This window comes from Falco cherrug, chromosome Z (genome assembly GCF_023634085.1).
Source record: "Falco cherrug isolate bFalChe1 chromosome Z, bFalChe1.pri, whole genome shotgun sequence".
NCBI lineage: Eukaryota > Metazoa > Chordata > Aves > Falconiformes > Falconidae > Falco > Falco cherrug.
Genome location: NC_073720.1, coordinates 83,208,080 through 83,222,258, shown reverse-complemented (window position 1 = coordinate 83,222,258; position 14,179 = coordinate 83,208,080). Strand labels below are relative to the sequence as shown.

General features: G+C 41.8%; 1 protein-coding gene across 1 annotated transcript in view; it reads right to left on the bottom strand.

The window, feature by feature from the left end:
* Window positions 1-14,179, bottom strand: part of HAPLN1 (hyaluronan and proteoglycan link protein 1) — a 65,644-nt gene that overhangs the window by 23,263 nt on the left and 28,202 nt on the right. The window contains exon 2 of the mRNA XM_027813113.2: window positions 10,046-10,171. Within this exon, the coding sequence (XP_027668914.2) occupies window positions 10,046-10,145 (100 nt within the window). The 5' untranslated portion in view covers window positions 10,146-10,171. The remainder of the gene's footprint in view (window positions 1-10,045; window positions 10,172-14,179) is intronic.

Genomic DNA, 14,179 nt, shown 5'->3' with positions numbered 1-14,179 from the left:
ACCCCAGGGGGTGCACGATTTTAGGATTATGCTAACACGTTCAGGGATCACAACTGTGAAGACAAGCTCGCCGAGTGCAAACGTGCATCTGCTTAAGAAAAACAGGTATCCCAGGCGTGTACTTCTTTGTCAGGAGCTGCTGTGTCAAGAGCGCTGCTGTTACCCGCACCGGGCAGGCCAGCCAGGGCACCAGCCTCCTTAAGAATGAACAAGCTTGAGCATCACAAGTTGTTTTACCAGGATAACAGACCTTCCTACATAGTGACAAATGATTACTGTGGAACAGTAGTTAATTTTTATTAATTAATTAAAAAAAAAAAAAAAAACAACCAAAAAACCAGTAGGGCTCTGGTAGCCCATCTTCCTACTTCCAGAGGAGAGCATCCAAGGAGAGAGGTGAGCTGAGGCAAGGCACCATGGAAAGTGTTGCTAACACTGTTTCCACAGGATGAGGAGAAGGAAGAAAGTGAAGGCGGCCAGGATGGTTTGTCTCTGAATTTCCCTGTTTCCTTCAGGTACAAAGACGTTCCACAAACTTCTGTCCACTTTGGGAGGAGAAATGTTATACTTTGGGGTGGTTATTACCAAGAAATCTGAATCAGAGCTCAGCTATGTTGGGTCTTTAATATTGAAATAGTCAAGTTAATAAATATTGGCAGGACTGGGGCAGGAGGGAGAGTCTGACTCAGGCTGCTAAGGCTCACTCTTTCTAACAACAATGGGCCCGTGCCAGCAAGTCCTGGAGACTTGCCGAGAGCACTGTCACCTCTGACTCCAGCATTATCATCCTGATGCGGTGCTGTGCCTCTCTCCTGGCTGCTTCCCACCTCCTCTGGCCCTTTGCAGCAGCCACTACCCCAGGCTGTGTCTCGGTAGGTGTAAAGAACAGAGGGGACGGCAACCCGGGAAAGGAAAGCATGGCTTTTCTCAGTCTGGAGCATCTCTTACATCCCCGGAGGCTCAAGGGGAGATGCAACACCTGAAATACACCTCCACTGTCAAGTTTTCTAAAAGCCAGTTCTTTTTTACAGAAAAAGAGATGCTGCGCCCTTCTCTCTGGTAAGACAGCGGGGCAGAAAATTACATTGCTGCTGCTCCCAGACTTAGGAGAGAAGGAAGGATCTCTGGCTTCTGAGGAAAAGCCTATGTCAGACTGGGAGATGCTGCACACCTGCTTTTTGGGCTGGAAGAGATGAAGAAAACATGCAGGCAGCGGGGACTCAGGATTAAAAATGACTGGGGTTTGGCAAAAGGCAAAGAGGTCTTTATTATCCAGCAGCCAGTGAGAACCAGGGCCGAATTTCTGGCACATTTTTGGGACCATGGCAAAATGAATGGTCATGGTCTTTCTGGAGCTGACAGAGGAGGAGTTTAAAGAAAAAAAACAACAAACAAAATAATGCCCAAGGACAGAGCAAACCAGAATTCCTTCACTCACTATATGTTTAGGACTCTGGATGAAGCATTCTGGATTACTGCTGTGAAAGTCATCTTAAATGACCTTAATGCAAAGGGTTACCTTAACACAATGAGCAACGATCTGTTGTGAAACAGTGATCTGGTCACGGAAGACTTAAAGGCTTGTCAGAGTGGCTCCCTTTCTGACAAGGCTGCTGCTTCTGAATAAAATTACCTTTGTATCTAGATGGAAAGAATATCTAAAAGATGAGTATGAGGAGGAAAAGATGGGACATGTGAGTGTTACCACAGAGGCCAGGCATGTTACTTGAAGAAGGCAATACTTCTTTTTCCCCAGAACTACTTTCTTCAGAAGTACCACCAGAGAATTTGTAAGGTGAACGGCCAAACAACTATAAACTCTGCAAACCCCAGATAATCCCTCACTAAACAGTTGTCTGCAACAGGACGGCTTGATCCTTGCTGGAGACAAGACAGACCACGTGCATGGCCGCTCGAGAGCCTCAGATGGTGGACCAGCAGTGAGGGATGTGCTGGGCAACCTCCAGTTGCTCCTTCTGCTGGGAACAGAGATGGCAACAGCCTGGTTATTGGCTCTGGTCTCAGCTCCAAGGTCTGAAGTGGGATGAGAAAGCTTTGCTAGGTGGGGTTTTCACTCTTCCAGGCATATTTTGCCTTCTAAGATGGCAGCTAGCAGCGGCTTAGCTGTTGGCACAGAATCAGGCACCACTGGTGACTAATCTGGCATATTTCTTCCACTCCTGCTTCCCTACTATTGATTCTGACAGGCTGTGGCCTTTTGTTAATCCTCTTGGTGCAATTAGATGGATGACAAAGGCAAACATCATGCAAAACCAGCTAAGCTAGCTAAAAATGAATTTGTCAGAGTTGCAGAAGCTGTCCAGCTGCATGGAACAACATACAGCTCTGGGAGCTGCTTTTCCAAGCTTGAGGGAAAGACTGACTGCCACAAATGAAAACTCATTTGGAAACTTGCTATTTTGGTCAGTTTTGCTGTATCTCTGTGGTGCCAAACCAAGCGGGAATATAGTGTAGGCAAAAGAGTATCTTGCTAGTAGTAAGTCACAGGCAGCAGCACGCTATCTGCCTCTGTTTCATTCTCTACCTCTCCTCCTCCCTTGTCTGAACGCTATGCAATTAGCACTGCTGTGCTGGTCATTACTTTGTACACATCTAACCTTTTCTTCAGAGTGAATCCTGCTTTAAGGACAGTAAGCGGGCTTCTCTCATGCTCCTACAGCTCTCAATTCAGTCTCACCTGCTGGCTTATTGGTTTAGTTCCAAATTTTACTGCTGGACACGTATTCAGATTTGTTTGTCTTTTTATGTTTGCTTTTTTGTGGTTTTTTTTTTTTTTGGTGGTGTTTTTTCCCCTCTCTTGATTGGCTTCTGCACTCAAGGGTAATAGCAAGCCAGGTCTGGAAGGCCAGGAACATGGTGCGGGGCAGAGAGGATGCGTCACGCCACGACCTTTGGCAAACAGCTTTACCCACTTGATCCATCAGAAATGTCCAAAAGCTTATGCTGACCTGGTTAAGAAACTTGATTATTCCCACATTTTAATGGACTAACATACAGAGCAACAGTGGGGAAAAAATGTGCATTTTTAGAGGGGAAAAAAATTGTAACTTAGGGATCACATTAGAGATGTGTTTTTTTAGATAAACTCATGTATTGCCTAAATGTTCCACACTGCCAGCAAGCCACCAGGCATTGTTAGCAAGCCACTGTTAGCAAGCCATTAGCAGGCCATACGTTATTAACCATATTAGGTTAATAACACCCTGTGCCATCCTACTTTAAATAAACACGGAGTTGTCTCTTGCCTTCCTGTAGTGTTACCTGGGACTTAAACTCTCATGCCAAAATATCCTCACTCTTTCCATAGCAGTGGCACGGTTTATTATGCTACCATGCTTATTTAAAGCTCAGAAATTATTTCTGTGATAACAGTAATTCCCAATTGCTACAATATGTATAGAAGTGCATTACTGGCATACACATATATGTGTGTATTACTCAGAGAATCTGAAGGGAAAAACATGAGGAAGAACTAAGCAAACACTTTTTTCCACTTTACTTTTCCTACTACATTTTTTCTAAATGTGTTTTTAACTAACACTTTTTACTTTTTCTTCTAGGGAAAAAAAATCCAAAAATTGTTGTGTATCAGCTGTAAAACTGGGAAAAACCATTCTTATTTGGCCCAAGCATTAATGTAATTTTTGTTAATGTCATGAGAAAGCAAACGTAAGTATCAAACTCCCATGTTCCTACCTTAAACTGACAGGAATGAATTACTTTCTATATGTTAGTTTTAAGTTTTGACATACAAATGGGTAAGAGAGATGCTACGTAAATCTAGAAAGTTCAGGTACATGGTTCCAAATACTTGTACCGCTAAAAATACCTATTTTAGAAATGGAAGAGAAGACATCTGTCTCTCCAACACAGAGATGACAAGACTGAAGTGAAACATTTTTCAGCTGACCCCATGTGTTCAACCACAGTAACACGTTGGGGGGAATTGTTAAACAGGTCTTATTAACTCCAGCTTAGGTTTATAGGAGACGTAACAGCACATAAAACCAGCAGGGAAACAACAAACTTCAGCTCTTTAAAGTATTGCCACCTATTGCCTTAAACAAACCTTAAGCATGTGTTTACTTCAGTGTAGATAAAGAAACTGCATGAACATCAGGCCTCATAGACCAGAACAGGGCAGAAGTCATGGCAGTGTCTCTGCACCCCTTCCGCGCAGAAGGAAATCCTCACAGGTGGCCGCTGATTCAACAAAACCAAAGTGTCACACAGAACCAGTGAGGAGCTCTTCCAGTTCTTTGATTACCTTCAAATGCTACATATATGGAATTAGAGTGATGTAGCAAGTAAAGGCAAATCAGTAATTTAGATTTATGTTTAATGTGAATACTTTTGCTTCTGTAATAATTTTTTAGTATCCAAATATACTCACACCTATCATTTAAGGTCTGTTCCAGAATATGCAGCCCTGAATACCAGGAAACCACTACACCAGCAAGAGATGAGGTTGCTCTTTGCTGACATTTCCATTACATGCTGTTGCAACCTGCCATACACTGAAGAGGAAAGCAAGTTGTGTTGATGCGATAGGGGCAGCTCAATTATAAGAAGAAACTACTAAATGGATCATGCCATAATCTAAAGTGTCCTGAATGGCATCAAAACTAGTAAGAAATTTTAAGTGGAAAAGATAAATGGTAGAAAATGGAAAGAAGTAATAGGTAACATCACTGAAAATTGAAAAAAAACATGCGAAAGGTGGACCAAAGGAACAAAGTCAAAAGGAAAGTGGTAAAGCACGATAAGAATTAATGTGAGAGGTCAAAGCAGTAGTGCATTGAATCTCATGTTTTTGACTAGTCCAGTTTCTTTCTCTCTGTTGGTTCTGGCTTGTTCTGAAGGAAAGGAAGCGGACTGTAAATAAAACTCATTATCATGAAAGAACAAGTTGGACAAAGATTTCTTCTGCTTTTGTTATTATTTGTTATTAACTGATTTAATTTTAATTTTTTTTAATAAGGCAATATTAGAAAGTTTTCTTCTCATTCCATGTTGACGTATTTATTTGTTTGTATAAACAAATCTGTGCTAAGATCTTGACAGGTGAATGGGTGTATTCTTGTATCTGAAAGGTAATGAAATGCTGCACAATATAAATTTATTTGTATTTAAGGAAAAGTTAAAGGTTTTTCCCTCACCAATCAAATTTTATATGCCTTCCCTGGCCCTTCTTGTATTTCTAAAACCTGAACAAACTGGAGGCATATGTTAAAGGCTCCTGCCACGGTTAAGTAATTAACTTAGCAATTACCGTTAAGTCAACTTCCTTTATTTTGCAGAACAGCTACACACAGAAGAATGCCCTTATCTCCAAAGAGTACTCTGCCTCTTTGAATAATTGGTCAGTAACTAGCACTATAAATAGATTAGAGAGGTATACAAAACTGAGCACTGAAAAGAGTCATCATGCACTCTCATGGGTCACAGAGTCCTCTGCCAATCTTGACTTCAGAGGAAAAAAAGGGTCTTTGATGACATGTAGATGCTTAGAGTAGTATTGTTTTCTTGTTGTGGAAACTTACTTGGCTAGGGTATACTTCTGTCCCATTTCAACATTCACCAGATGATTTCTTTTAGGATTAAGATTTTTTTCTAAAGAGTGAAGCTGGTGTCCCCTAAGGCACACACAGATTACTGCGGGTGGGTGTTGGGGGGAGGGCAGTGAGGGGGATGACACATCTTATTCAGGTATAGTTCTCTCATCTGCTCTTGTCCACAAAAGTTAAACTGGAATTACTTTTGTACGCAGGCAAACTACCAGAGAGGAAAGTAAACTGGCCAAGCAGTCTGGGATAACAGAGCAGCCTGACCAAAACCGTGAAACCCGCCACGGGCTTCCCTTCCCCAGAAAATACAGTCACAGAAGAGATAAAATGCAGCTTCGGCTATTTTATAAATTTTGTTCATAGATATTGGAATAAAACCAAAGAAGAAAGGATATAAACAAAAGAAGCAAGCCAGAGGAAAGAAGCATAAAGAATACTGGTGAGGGCAGGGAGGTAAGACTGTCTGCCAGGTGAGAAATGTGATTGAGGTTGAGTTTCACTTTGCTAACTGCCAAGGGCAGAACCGGGACTAGACTGGACACCGACAGGCGGAACGATGCGGTTTATGAAGCGTGTTCACCCTGGTTAGCAGATGCTGAGCCTGAGAGAGGTGGCAGGAGTTTCCGTGCTCATGGAGGGGCAGCAAGGTGGGGTAACTAGACCTTCCAGTTCCTGAAGCGGAGCTGTTTGGGGAGTCAGAAGCAAGCTGAAACTGCTGTCAGAGATAACGCAACACTAATAGGTGGCTGCTCCTTCGGAAGGCCAAATGAAAGACAAAGGCGATGGGGTGGCACTGTATGCATTAGTGATTTAGCAGGCTGTGAAGTAATAAGAAGTGACGGTGAGTGCAAAACGGAGCATGGATCAAAAGCATGTCAGGTAGTACTGCAAAAGATCTTACCGTAGCAGTGCAAAAAAATCTTCTGAACAGTTAATTTTGTAGTGCGGAGTCACTCCAGAGATAAAGGCGGAAGGCAACAGAGAAATGACCCCAGTTCTGTATTAACAAATCCTCTCTTTTTAACAACATTGGGTTTGATGCTCTGAAAGCATGATGTGGTTTAAAGTACATGAAGGCATTGATATGAAATGAAAACATAAAGATGAAAGCTGAACTCAGAAAACACAGCCTGTTCAAAGCAAAGGGTAGAAAACCTCACAGCCTGAAGTACTGATGTTACTGCTGACACTTGGTATGGCAGACCTGACCGCAGAGATATTAGCTCACCTGTCACTTTCAGAATGGTATCTTGTGTTTCTGGACAACGGCAGAATAATAAATATATGTAATTTATATAATGTAATTTAACCATTAACAGGCTGATTAGTCTGACCTCAACAGCAAACAGGATCAAGACCTTCGAATGGCTTTTGAAGAAAAGCTGTTGAAGAATGAAATCAGAGTAATTCACTAGAAAGAGGGGTAAAATGTAGCAGACACCTACCAAAGGGTGCCAGACTAATTTGACATCAAGTATGTAATAAAAATAAATGTATAAGGCCAGGGAAACATGATGTACTGATTGCTTGGAGCTCAGGGAAGTGAGTGATATGGGAAATATCTGAAAGTAGGCAGGATGGAGAAAATAGGTGTTTTGGTAGAAACTTTGCTAAGTGTCTAAGAACAAGACATGGAGGAGACTGCAATTGCTTGGGCTGAAACAGAAATGACCAGCCTAGAAAAAGGCCAATGAACTGTCTCCAGCATAATTTCTGAGACTCTCTAATATTTCCACTAATTTTACTTTACAAAGTAAACATGAATATTGAATTAATGAAATTTTCAGGTGGCATATTAAGTGTCACTGAAGGGAGGAGAACGGATATTTAGAATGTCTGAAGAAAGAAGGGTGGAAAGAGTGTGATAGCATTTAATACTGAATCGGTAACCTAGATTTTTAAGGCCTAGCATGAATAACTATTCATACAAACTTTCTGTTTGTCAATTGCAAGTGATAATGAAGGAGGATGACTATTAAATACTGTCTATCACAACAGACTATCGATCAGCACTGCAGCATGATTGGGAAAAGTACAAATTTGATCCAAGGTCTGAAAAACAAAGTGTCGTTAGCTGGAAAACAAAAATACTAATAACAGCCTAAGATCTTAACTGGAATAAAATCCTGGCTGGATGCACTCAAGAAGTATGAATTCAAACTAGAACCAGTGTAGAGATGAACTACTAATATTATCAGGTAACTAGAGGTTGTACACTTAGAGAAGAATTTGAAAAAGTTTACTCAAATGATAGCTGTGAGGATATGGTGTTTTCTTATTAATGTTTTAAGGTGAACATCAAAGAAGAAAAAATGTTTTTTGAAGCTAAGGAATAGTAGAAGAAGCACAAGGCTACACCATGGCTGTGAATAAACACGGAGAATTAGGAAAGTGTCCTTCGTCTCAGAAAAATAGCGTCCAAAACTATCTTGCAGTAATGAGATTTGAAGCCCAACTTTTTAAACAATGAAACTAAACCCACAGGAGATTACGTGATGTAAAGAAGGGGAAGCAGAAGACAGTTTCGTTCATTGCCTCAGGAGATCCCTTTCAGTTCTGTGGACTTGACTACACAACATCTATCCTCACCTTTTGTTATTCCAAGGAATTCCAAAATATGCAGTCCAGGATTAGTTTAGCTACACATCTCCTGGATTTCAGCTGTGAAGGGGGATGATACATTCTTCAATGTAATATAAAATACCTTTTGTATGAAGCTATAACATGTGTTCCACAAGCTTCCCTGATTTCCAGTCCTTTCCAGGTGTAGATCATCGTGTGTGTTTATGCAGCACTGGGCAGAGCAGAATCCCAGCTGTGATGGGATTCCACAATGCACAGAGGAATTAAAAAAAAAATTAATAGTAAAAATACCAAGTTCCAAGTAGTTTTATTCCTTTTGATTTGTGGTCTGTGTATTTCAGAGCCTGAATCAGCTGATGTACAAAGGTCATGGTACAGCTCAATTTTAAGCTTTATCCATCTTTCCTTGAAGGAATTAAGTCTCGATGTTCAGACAGGCTTTCACGGGTAGGGAGAATGCTCCACCTTGAAAATTCTATCAGCTTTGGACTATTTAGCTCTTGCAGACTGCACTGTACACATGCTGAAGGGCTAGTAATAAGTGACACATATGACTTGTGAATTAAACTGCTGACTAAGGAAGTTTAACACACACATATTAAGGAAAAATAATTTTTATTTGGTTTAATTACTTCCACTAATTTAATGTTCCAAAAAGATAAATAAAGTTCAGAGATCGGAAACTGAATTACACAAGGAAAGGCAAACTGTGTGTTTATTAGATATTGATGTCAAATTTGAAATTTACCCTGGGGAACAAACATCCATCACCTCCCAAAAGCGCTGTCTCCATTGACCTTCATCCTGTGAGTTTTCTTAGAGTGAAACCACCTCTCTGCTATTCCTTATTTGACCTTGAAAATCCAAGTGGCTGTTTTAATAGGTGCAGGGTACCTTTAACTTCTGTGACTTTCCTATGAACTTCTAAATGTTCAGGCTTTCTTAGCAACCTGCCCTAACTTGGTAATTCGTATTTACACAAACATTCAAGTAACACAATCTGCCAGCTGTTAAGAGAAAGGAATCAAACTTTAAAGAGAAAGAACAATGGTGCTGCGTTTCTTAATTTTGCAATATTAATTTTAGCCAGCCTCAAGAAACATACAAATGAAAGCAGAAGAATCTCTGTTAGTTCTGCCTGTCCTTACTGCATAAATCCCCTGTTTTTTTCTTATACAGGATGACCCTCAACGACTGAAGCTGGGACTGAAAAAACAGCTGCATTGTACTGCAGACTCAAATCCTGCTACAGCTATAAGCTCTAGGATTCAGACATGAACCAAACGGGATTGTGCAGAAGGCCAGTATTATACTCAGTGTGAATTAAAGGTATGAGGAAAGACACGTTGCTTTTGGGGTAAGCTACTTTCCTCCCCTTCCCCACCCCCCCCACCCCACCCCCCGTCCCCCATCCCCCTTCCCCGTTTTAAATCGCCCAGTTATGATCTCAGATGTGCTGAGGCTTTTTAAATAATAAACAGCAGTAAGTTTCTGTAATGTGAAGAACTATGCATGACAGTCTTCTTACAATCAAAATATATTCCATAATAAACTAAAGGTATTTCACCCCTTTGCAGCTGCTTATTACTTTAGGATGCATGCTTTTGTCCTTAATCTTAAATCATGCTGCACTTTACTCACCAATCTTTGCAAGGCTTTGACTAGGTGCTAATACACAGTGCAACTTTCGTTTTTTTACTTTCCTTAGGAGTAATAACAGTGCAACAGAACCAGAAAAGAAAAAGTTTTGTCACCAGTAATAACAGCATTTAAAAAACAGTACAGCAGAATAAAAAAATAAGGACCATTAAGCACCTTATTCTGTTTCCCTCAGCAATATGAAGATACTGGTATTTTCTCATGTATTTCCTTACCTTGAATATGAATAATTCTTTCATGCTCCAGGCTTGAGTTGTCAGGGTGAGGTTCAGCCCAGCAGACAGAAATCAGCACCAGAAAAAGTAGACTCTTCATCTTTATAATCAAAAGAATCTTCTTCACTGTAAAGGCATCGCATGCAAAGAGGCTTGTGAATTTTTGGAAACCTTTAAATTGTTGCACTGCACAACTTGTTACAGCAATGATCTTATGATGGATCTGTAACATATTTAACCCACTCAGCTGAAAAAGTTACAAGAGCTACTAATTTTATAGACATGAAGAGTGGTCCTTTTTATCATGGACTTTAATGAAAGGAAACTGGCAATCCATATTTAACTCTGCCTATGCAGACATACAACACGAAAAAAATAAAAGCATACACACAAATATCCATAAACCAAACTCCTTGCAAGACCATATGCCAGCAATACCTGTGTTTCAAAAAAGGTTCCCGTGTACTTTTGCTTTTCCAGACCTACTCTAGATCTCATCTGTAAATACAGTTAAAACAATCAAAGCTATCACTGCATCTACAGCCACTGCATGATGCAATCTGCTGGTGACAGATTTTCAAGACTAAAACAATCTTCTCTTAGGTTTTGGCATTTCAACCAAGACTGCAAGTTAACCTAGCAGTCAGGGTGGTAAGTTTGCTTTTACCTAAGCAGTAAAGATGACAAAACATTTCTTAGGCTGACTAGAGAGACCTATTTTATTTCAGATCCACTTACCATTTTAAAAGATGCCTAAATACACAATCAAATGTTCGAAACCATGCACAAAGTAGGTTAGAGTTGTATATGCTACCACTGCAGTTGCCCTGATTGATTTTTCATTCATTTCTACCTAGAATGCTGACGCACTAAGTCAGTGTGCCAGGTAGGGTCTCTGCAGTCAGCAGAGCTGAGCACTGCAGGGGAAATCTCTGCCAGCCTCTGAGTAGTAATTAGGCAAATGAAGACCTGAAATAGAAAGGAGGCATAAAATACAAGAGGTTTTATGTAGAGGGTTCAGGCTGCTGTGTATTTTACAGCTTTAATTTTTATGTCCCTGATTTCTTGAAATAAAAAATAGCTATTTCCCCACTTTGCCTTTCCAGAGACTAGGATTTTTTCCCAGTCATCAAATAGTGGCAGCATTTCTAATGTGGAAAGAAAATTGATTTTTTTCCCCTTTTTCTCTATCAGAGCTAGAAACACCTCGAAGTTGCAGGCTACTCTTCAGCCAGAACCTGGGTCAGGGTCCAAGCTTTGCACAGTCCCTGTCCCCAGCTAGAAACAAGCACCTATGTTTCAAGTCTAGACCCAAATACTGTAAACCTGAACCAGCCCCTACAGACCACACTGCAGAAGCGCCATTGCCGGTTTTTTTCATAGCAGAACATGCACGTTACTTGCCTGCCCTTCCATTTCTTCAAAGCCAGTGTGGGTGGGAGTTCAAAGCCAATTCAGCATCCCCTACTCCTTACTGTGGAGTGCCTAGAGGTAGGACAAGTGCTCTCTGCACATGATATTCCAGGTGGTCCACGCTCAGTAACTGAAGACTCTACGGCCACTCCCTCTTTCCTGGAAAGCTGGTCAGGCTGCTGAGCTCCGTCAGGACAGCCAGGGCAGATGTGGCTCCCTCTGGAGAACATCTGCCCCGGCTTGGCCAGACCACAGGGGTCACACACGTGCAGCCAGGTGTCCCTCCTGCATGGGACCGCGGGCTGGCTGCTCGAGGCAGCAGGGCACGCTAGTCTGAGACCGCACTGCCCTTCCCCTCACAAATCCCAGACCAGGCACCCCCTCTGCTGCCCCTCAGGGTGAAAAAAAGCTGCGGGTTTGGGGTTGGGTTGTTTTGGCTGTTGACTAACAACTGACAGGGTGGGTTTTTTATCGGTGGAGGGGAGCGTTACTGATTTAGAAACAGGCTAGTTAACTAAGCAGCTTTGATTTTGAAGGTGAAGTCTGTAGGGGTATTCCCACCGCAACCTGCAGCTTGGAGCCTACACTGGATGCAAAAACACCCAGACCCAGTGAGTGCAAGTAAAACCCACAGGGGCTCCACAGACCTGCTCTGGGAGCACCTTAGCTGCTCATTAACACTTTGCCTCTAACTCTTGCCACAAACCTGCTCTTTTCCGTGGCACTAGTGAAAAGAAACAGCCGTATAACCAGATGACAGGTACTGCTCCCTCTTTTCGGGACGGCATCCCCATCTCCAGCAGATTCAGTGTGCACAGGGACTGGGGCTCTACTGTGCAATAAGGAAGATTTACCTTCTGGTTACACGGATGGAGAACACCAGACATGCCCCCATTCCTTGTCAAGGTCTCCCTAATATGATGAGGAAAAGTCCTCCATGTAGCATCATCAGGTGATGACTGTCAGAACAATTAATTTCAGGGTTAGCCTGGAGCACTGAAGGGGAAGGATATACCTTTTAAAGACACTTGCCTATACCTTCAAGCAATTATCGTGTTCCCTATAGATTTTATGTGACAGCATTGCACAAGCAGGATGAGAGGCAGGTCAGCTATGACATGGAGACCTGCTCTTCCCTTTCCTTAATTTCTGGATGCAGAACAATTTCATATGTCACATGCCACAGACATGGTACAGAATTAACCCTGTGGTTACAGATCAAGATATTTTTTGGTGGGATATTCCTAAGATGGTGGTACTTTACCTTTGTTAATAGGCAAAGTTTAAAGCGGCTCGGTTTCTGGTTTTCCCTAATTGCCATGGACAGAAAGGGCAGCCTAAAGCATTCATTGCGTGTGCAGGAGCACACGCACAAATAGCACGTGTGTGCACGCCTGTGCTATTCTTGACTCTGGCAATGTTCATCTGCACTGCTCAGGTATGTTTGCCAGACTGCATAAAATTATTAAGAACTTAAAAGCTCTGTCCCAGGGGACCAAATGCCTGATCCGTGTTTTTAAAAATGTATCCATCACATTATCTTTGCTTAAGTCACCAGATGCTCCATACTTTATGTCAGTCAACTGAGAGTAAAGTTCTAGCGGCGCAGAAGCATCCCACTGGGGGCCACTCCAACCCTCCACTTAAGTCTGAGCAGTTTTAAGGCTGCTCCCTTTTATTGCCACGTACAGCAGCAGCGGGGAGAACATGGGTATCTGAAGTCAGGAATACCCTGACCTTGCACCACCCTCCTCCTGGGATTCCCCATGATGGGAGCTGTGGCATTGAGCCAGAGCAGTGCAAAGCAACGTTACCAGGCCAAGAATCTGACCCCTGGTGTTTTGTAGGTCATCCAAAAAGCAATTAGCCAGAGGAATTCACATCCTCAACTCTAGCCAAAGCAATAGAAGTCAGACTCCATTTCTGCAGCAGCCTGGGAAGACCTCAGGGGAGACATGATAGGTGTGGATGTTTTCATATTAAAATTAATAAATCTTGGCTGGGAGTAAGTGAATCTTTTGTGAGAAATGGTAATGATTAGTCATACTCAAGAAATCTGCGCTGGTTTCAATTACTGCAGTTTATGAATCTGCTATCTCCCTGGACAGGGACACAAAGAGGCTGAAAAATAGCTTTTAAAGGGAGACCTCAGGGCTCGGGGATGTGGTCAAGGTGGCTGTACATTAATTTTTTAAATTCTCAAGAACTGTTCACTCTTAGATACAATATGAAATTCTGATATTAATCATAATTTTTTTCACACTTGCCCAGTCATAATTCATCTACTACTGGCAAATCTAAAAGGCTCTAAAGCATCAGTGTTTGTATTTTAGTATAATATTCTGAAAATTCACAGAATGCCTACAAGTTATGTCACTGGGTAAGTAACAAGCCTTTTTCTAAAGAACAGAGTACTGAAAAATAGCATTACATACCAATCTCTGTTTTTAACAAAATAACATATTTATTACTCACTACTGCAACTACTTTCTAGCTACAGAGAGCATCCGCTGCGTGAGCGCAAAGGACCACCTAGTTCAATGTTTTCTCTCTCATTGACAATACTTAAAAGTCTGGGGAATGCCTCTGTTCACAGGAGGCAATTTTTGTCTTATATTAAGGCATGATGATGTCCTGTATCAAACGCTCACTTCCCTGAGAAGACCTATGGCAGCCTGAACTCGCAATGGCTCCACCACCACCTCCTATGATCCAGCTGCT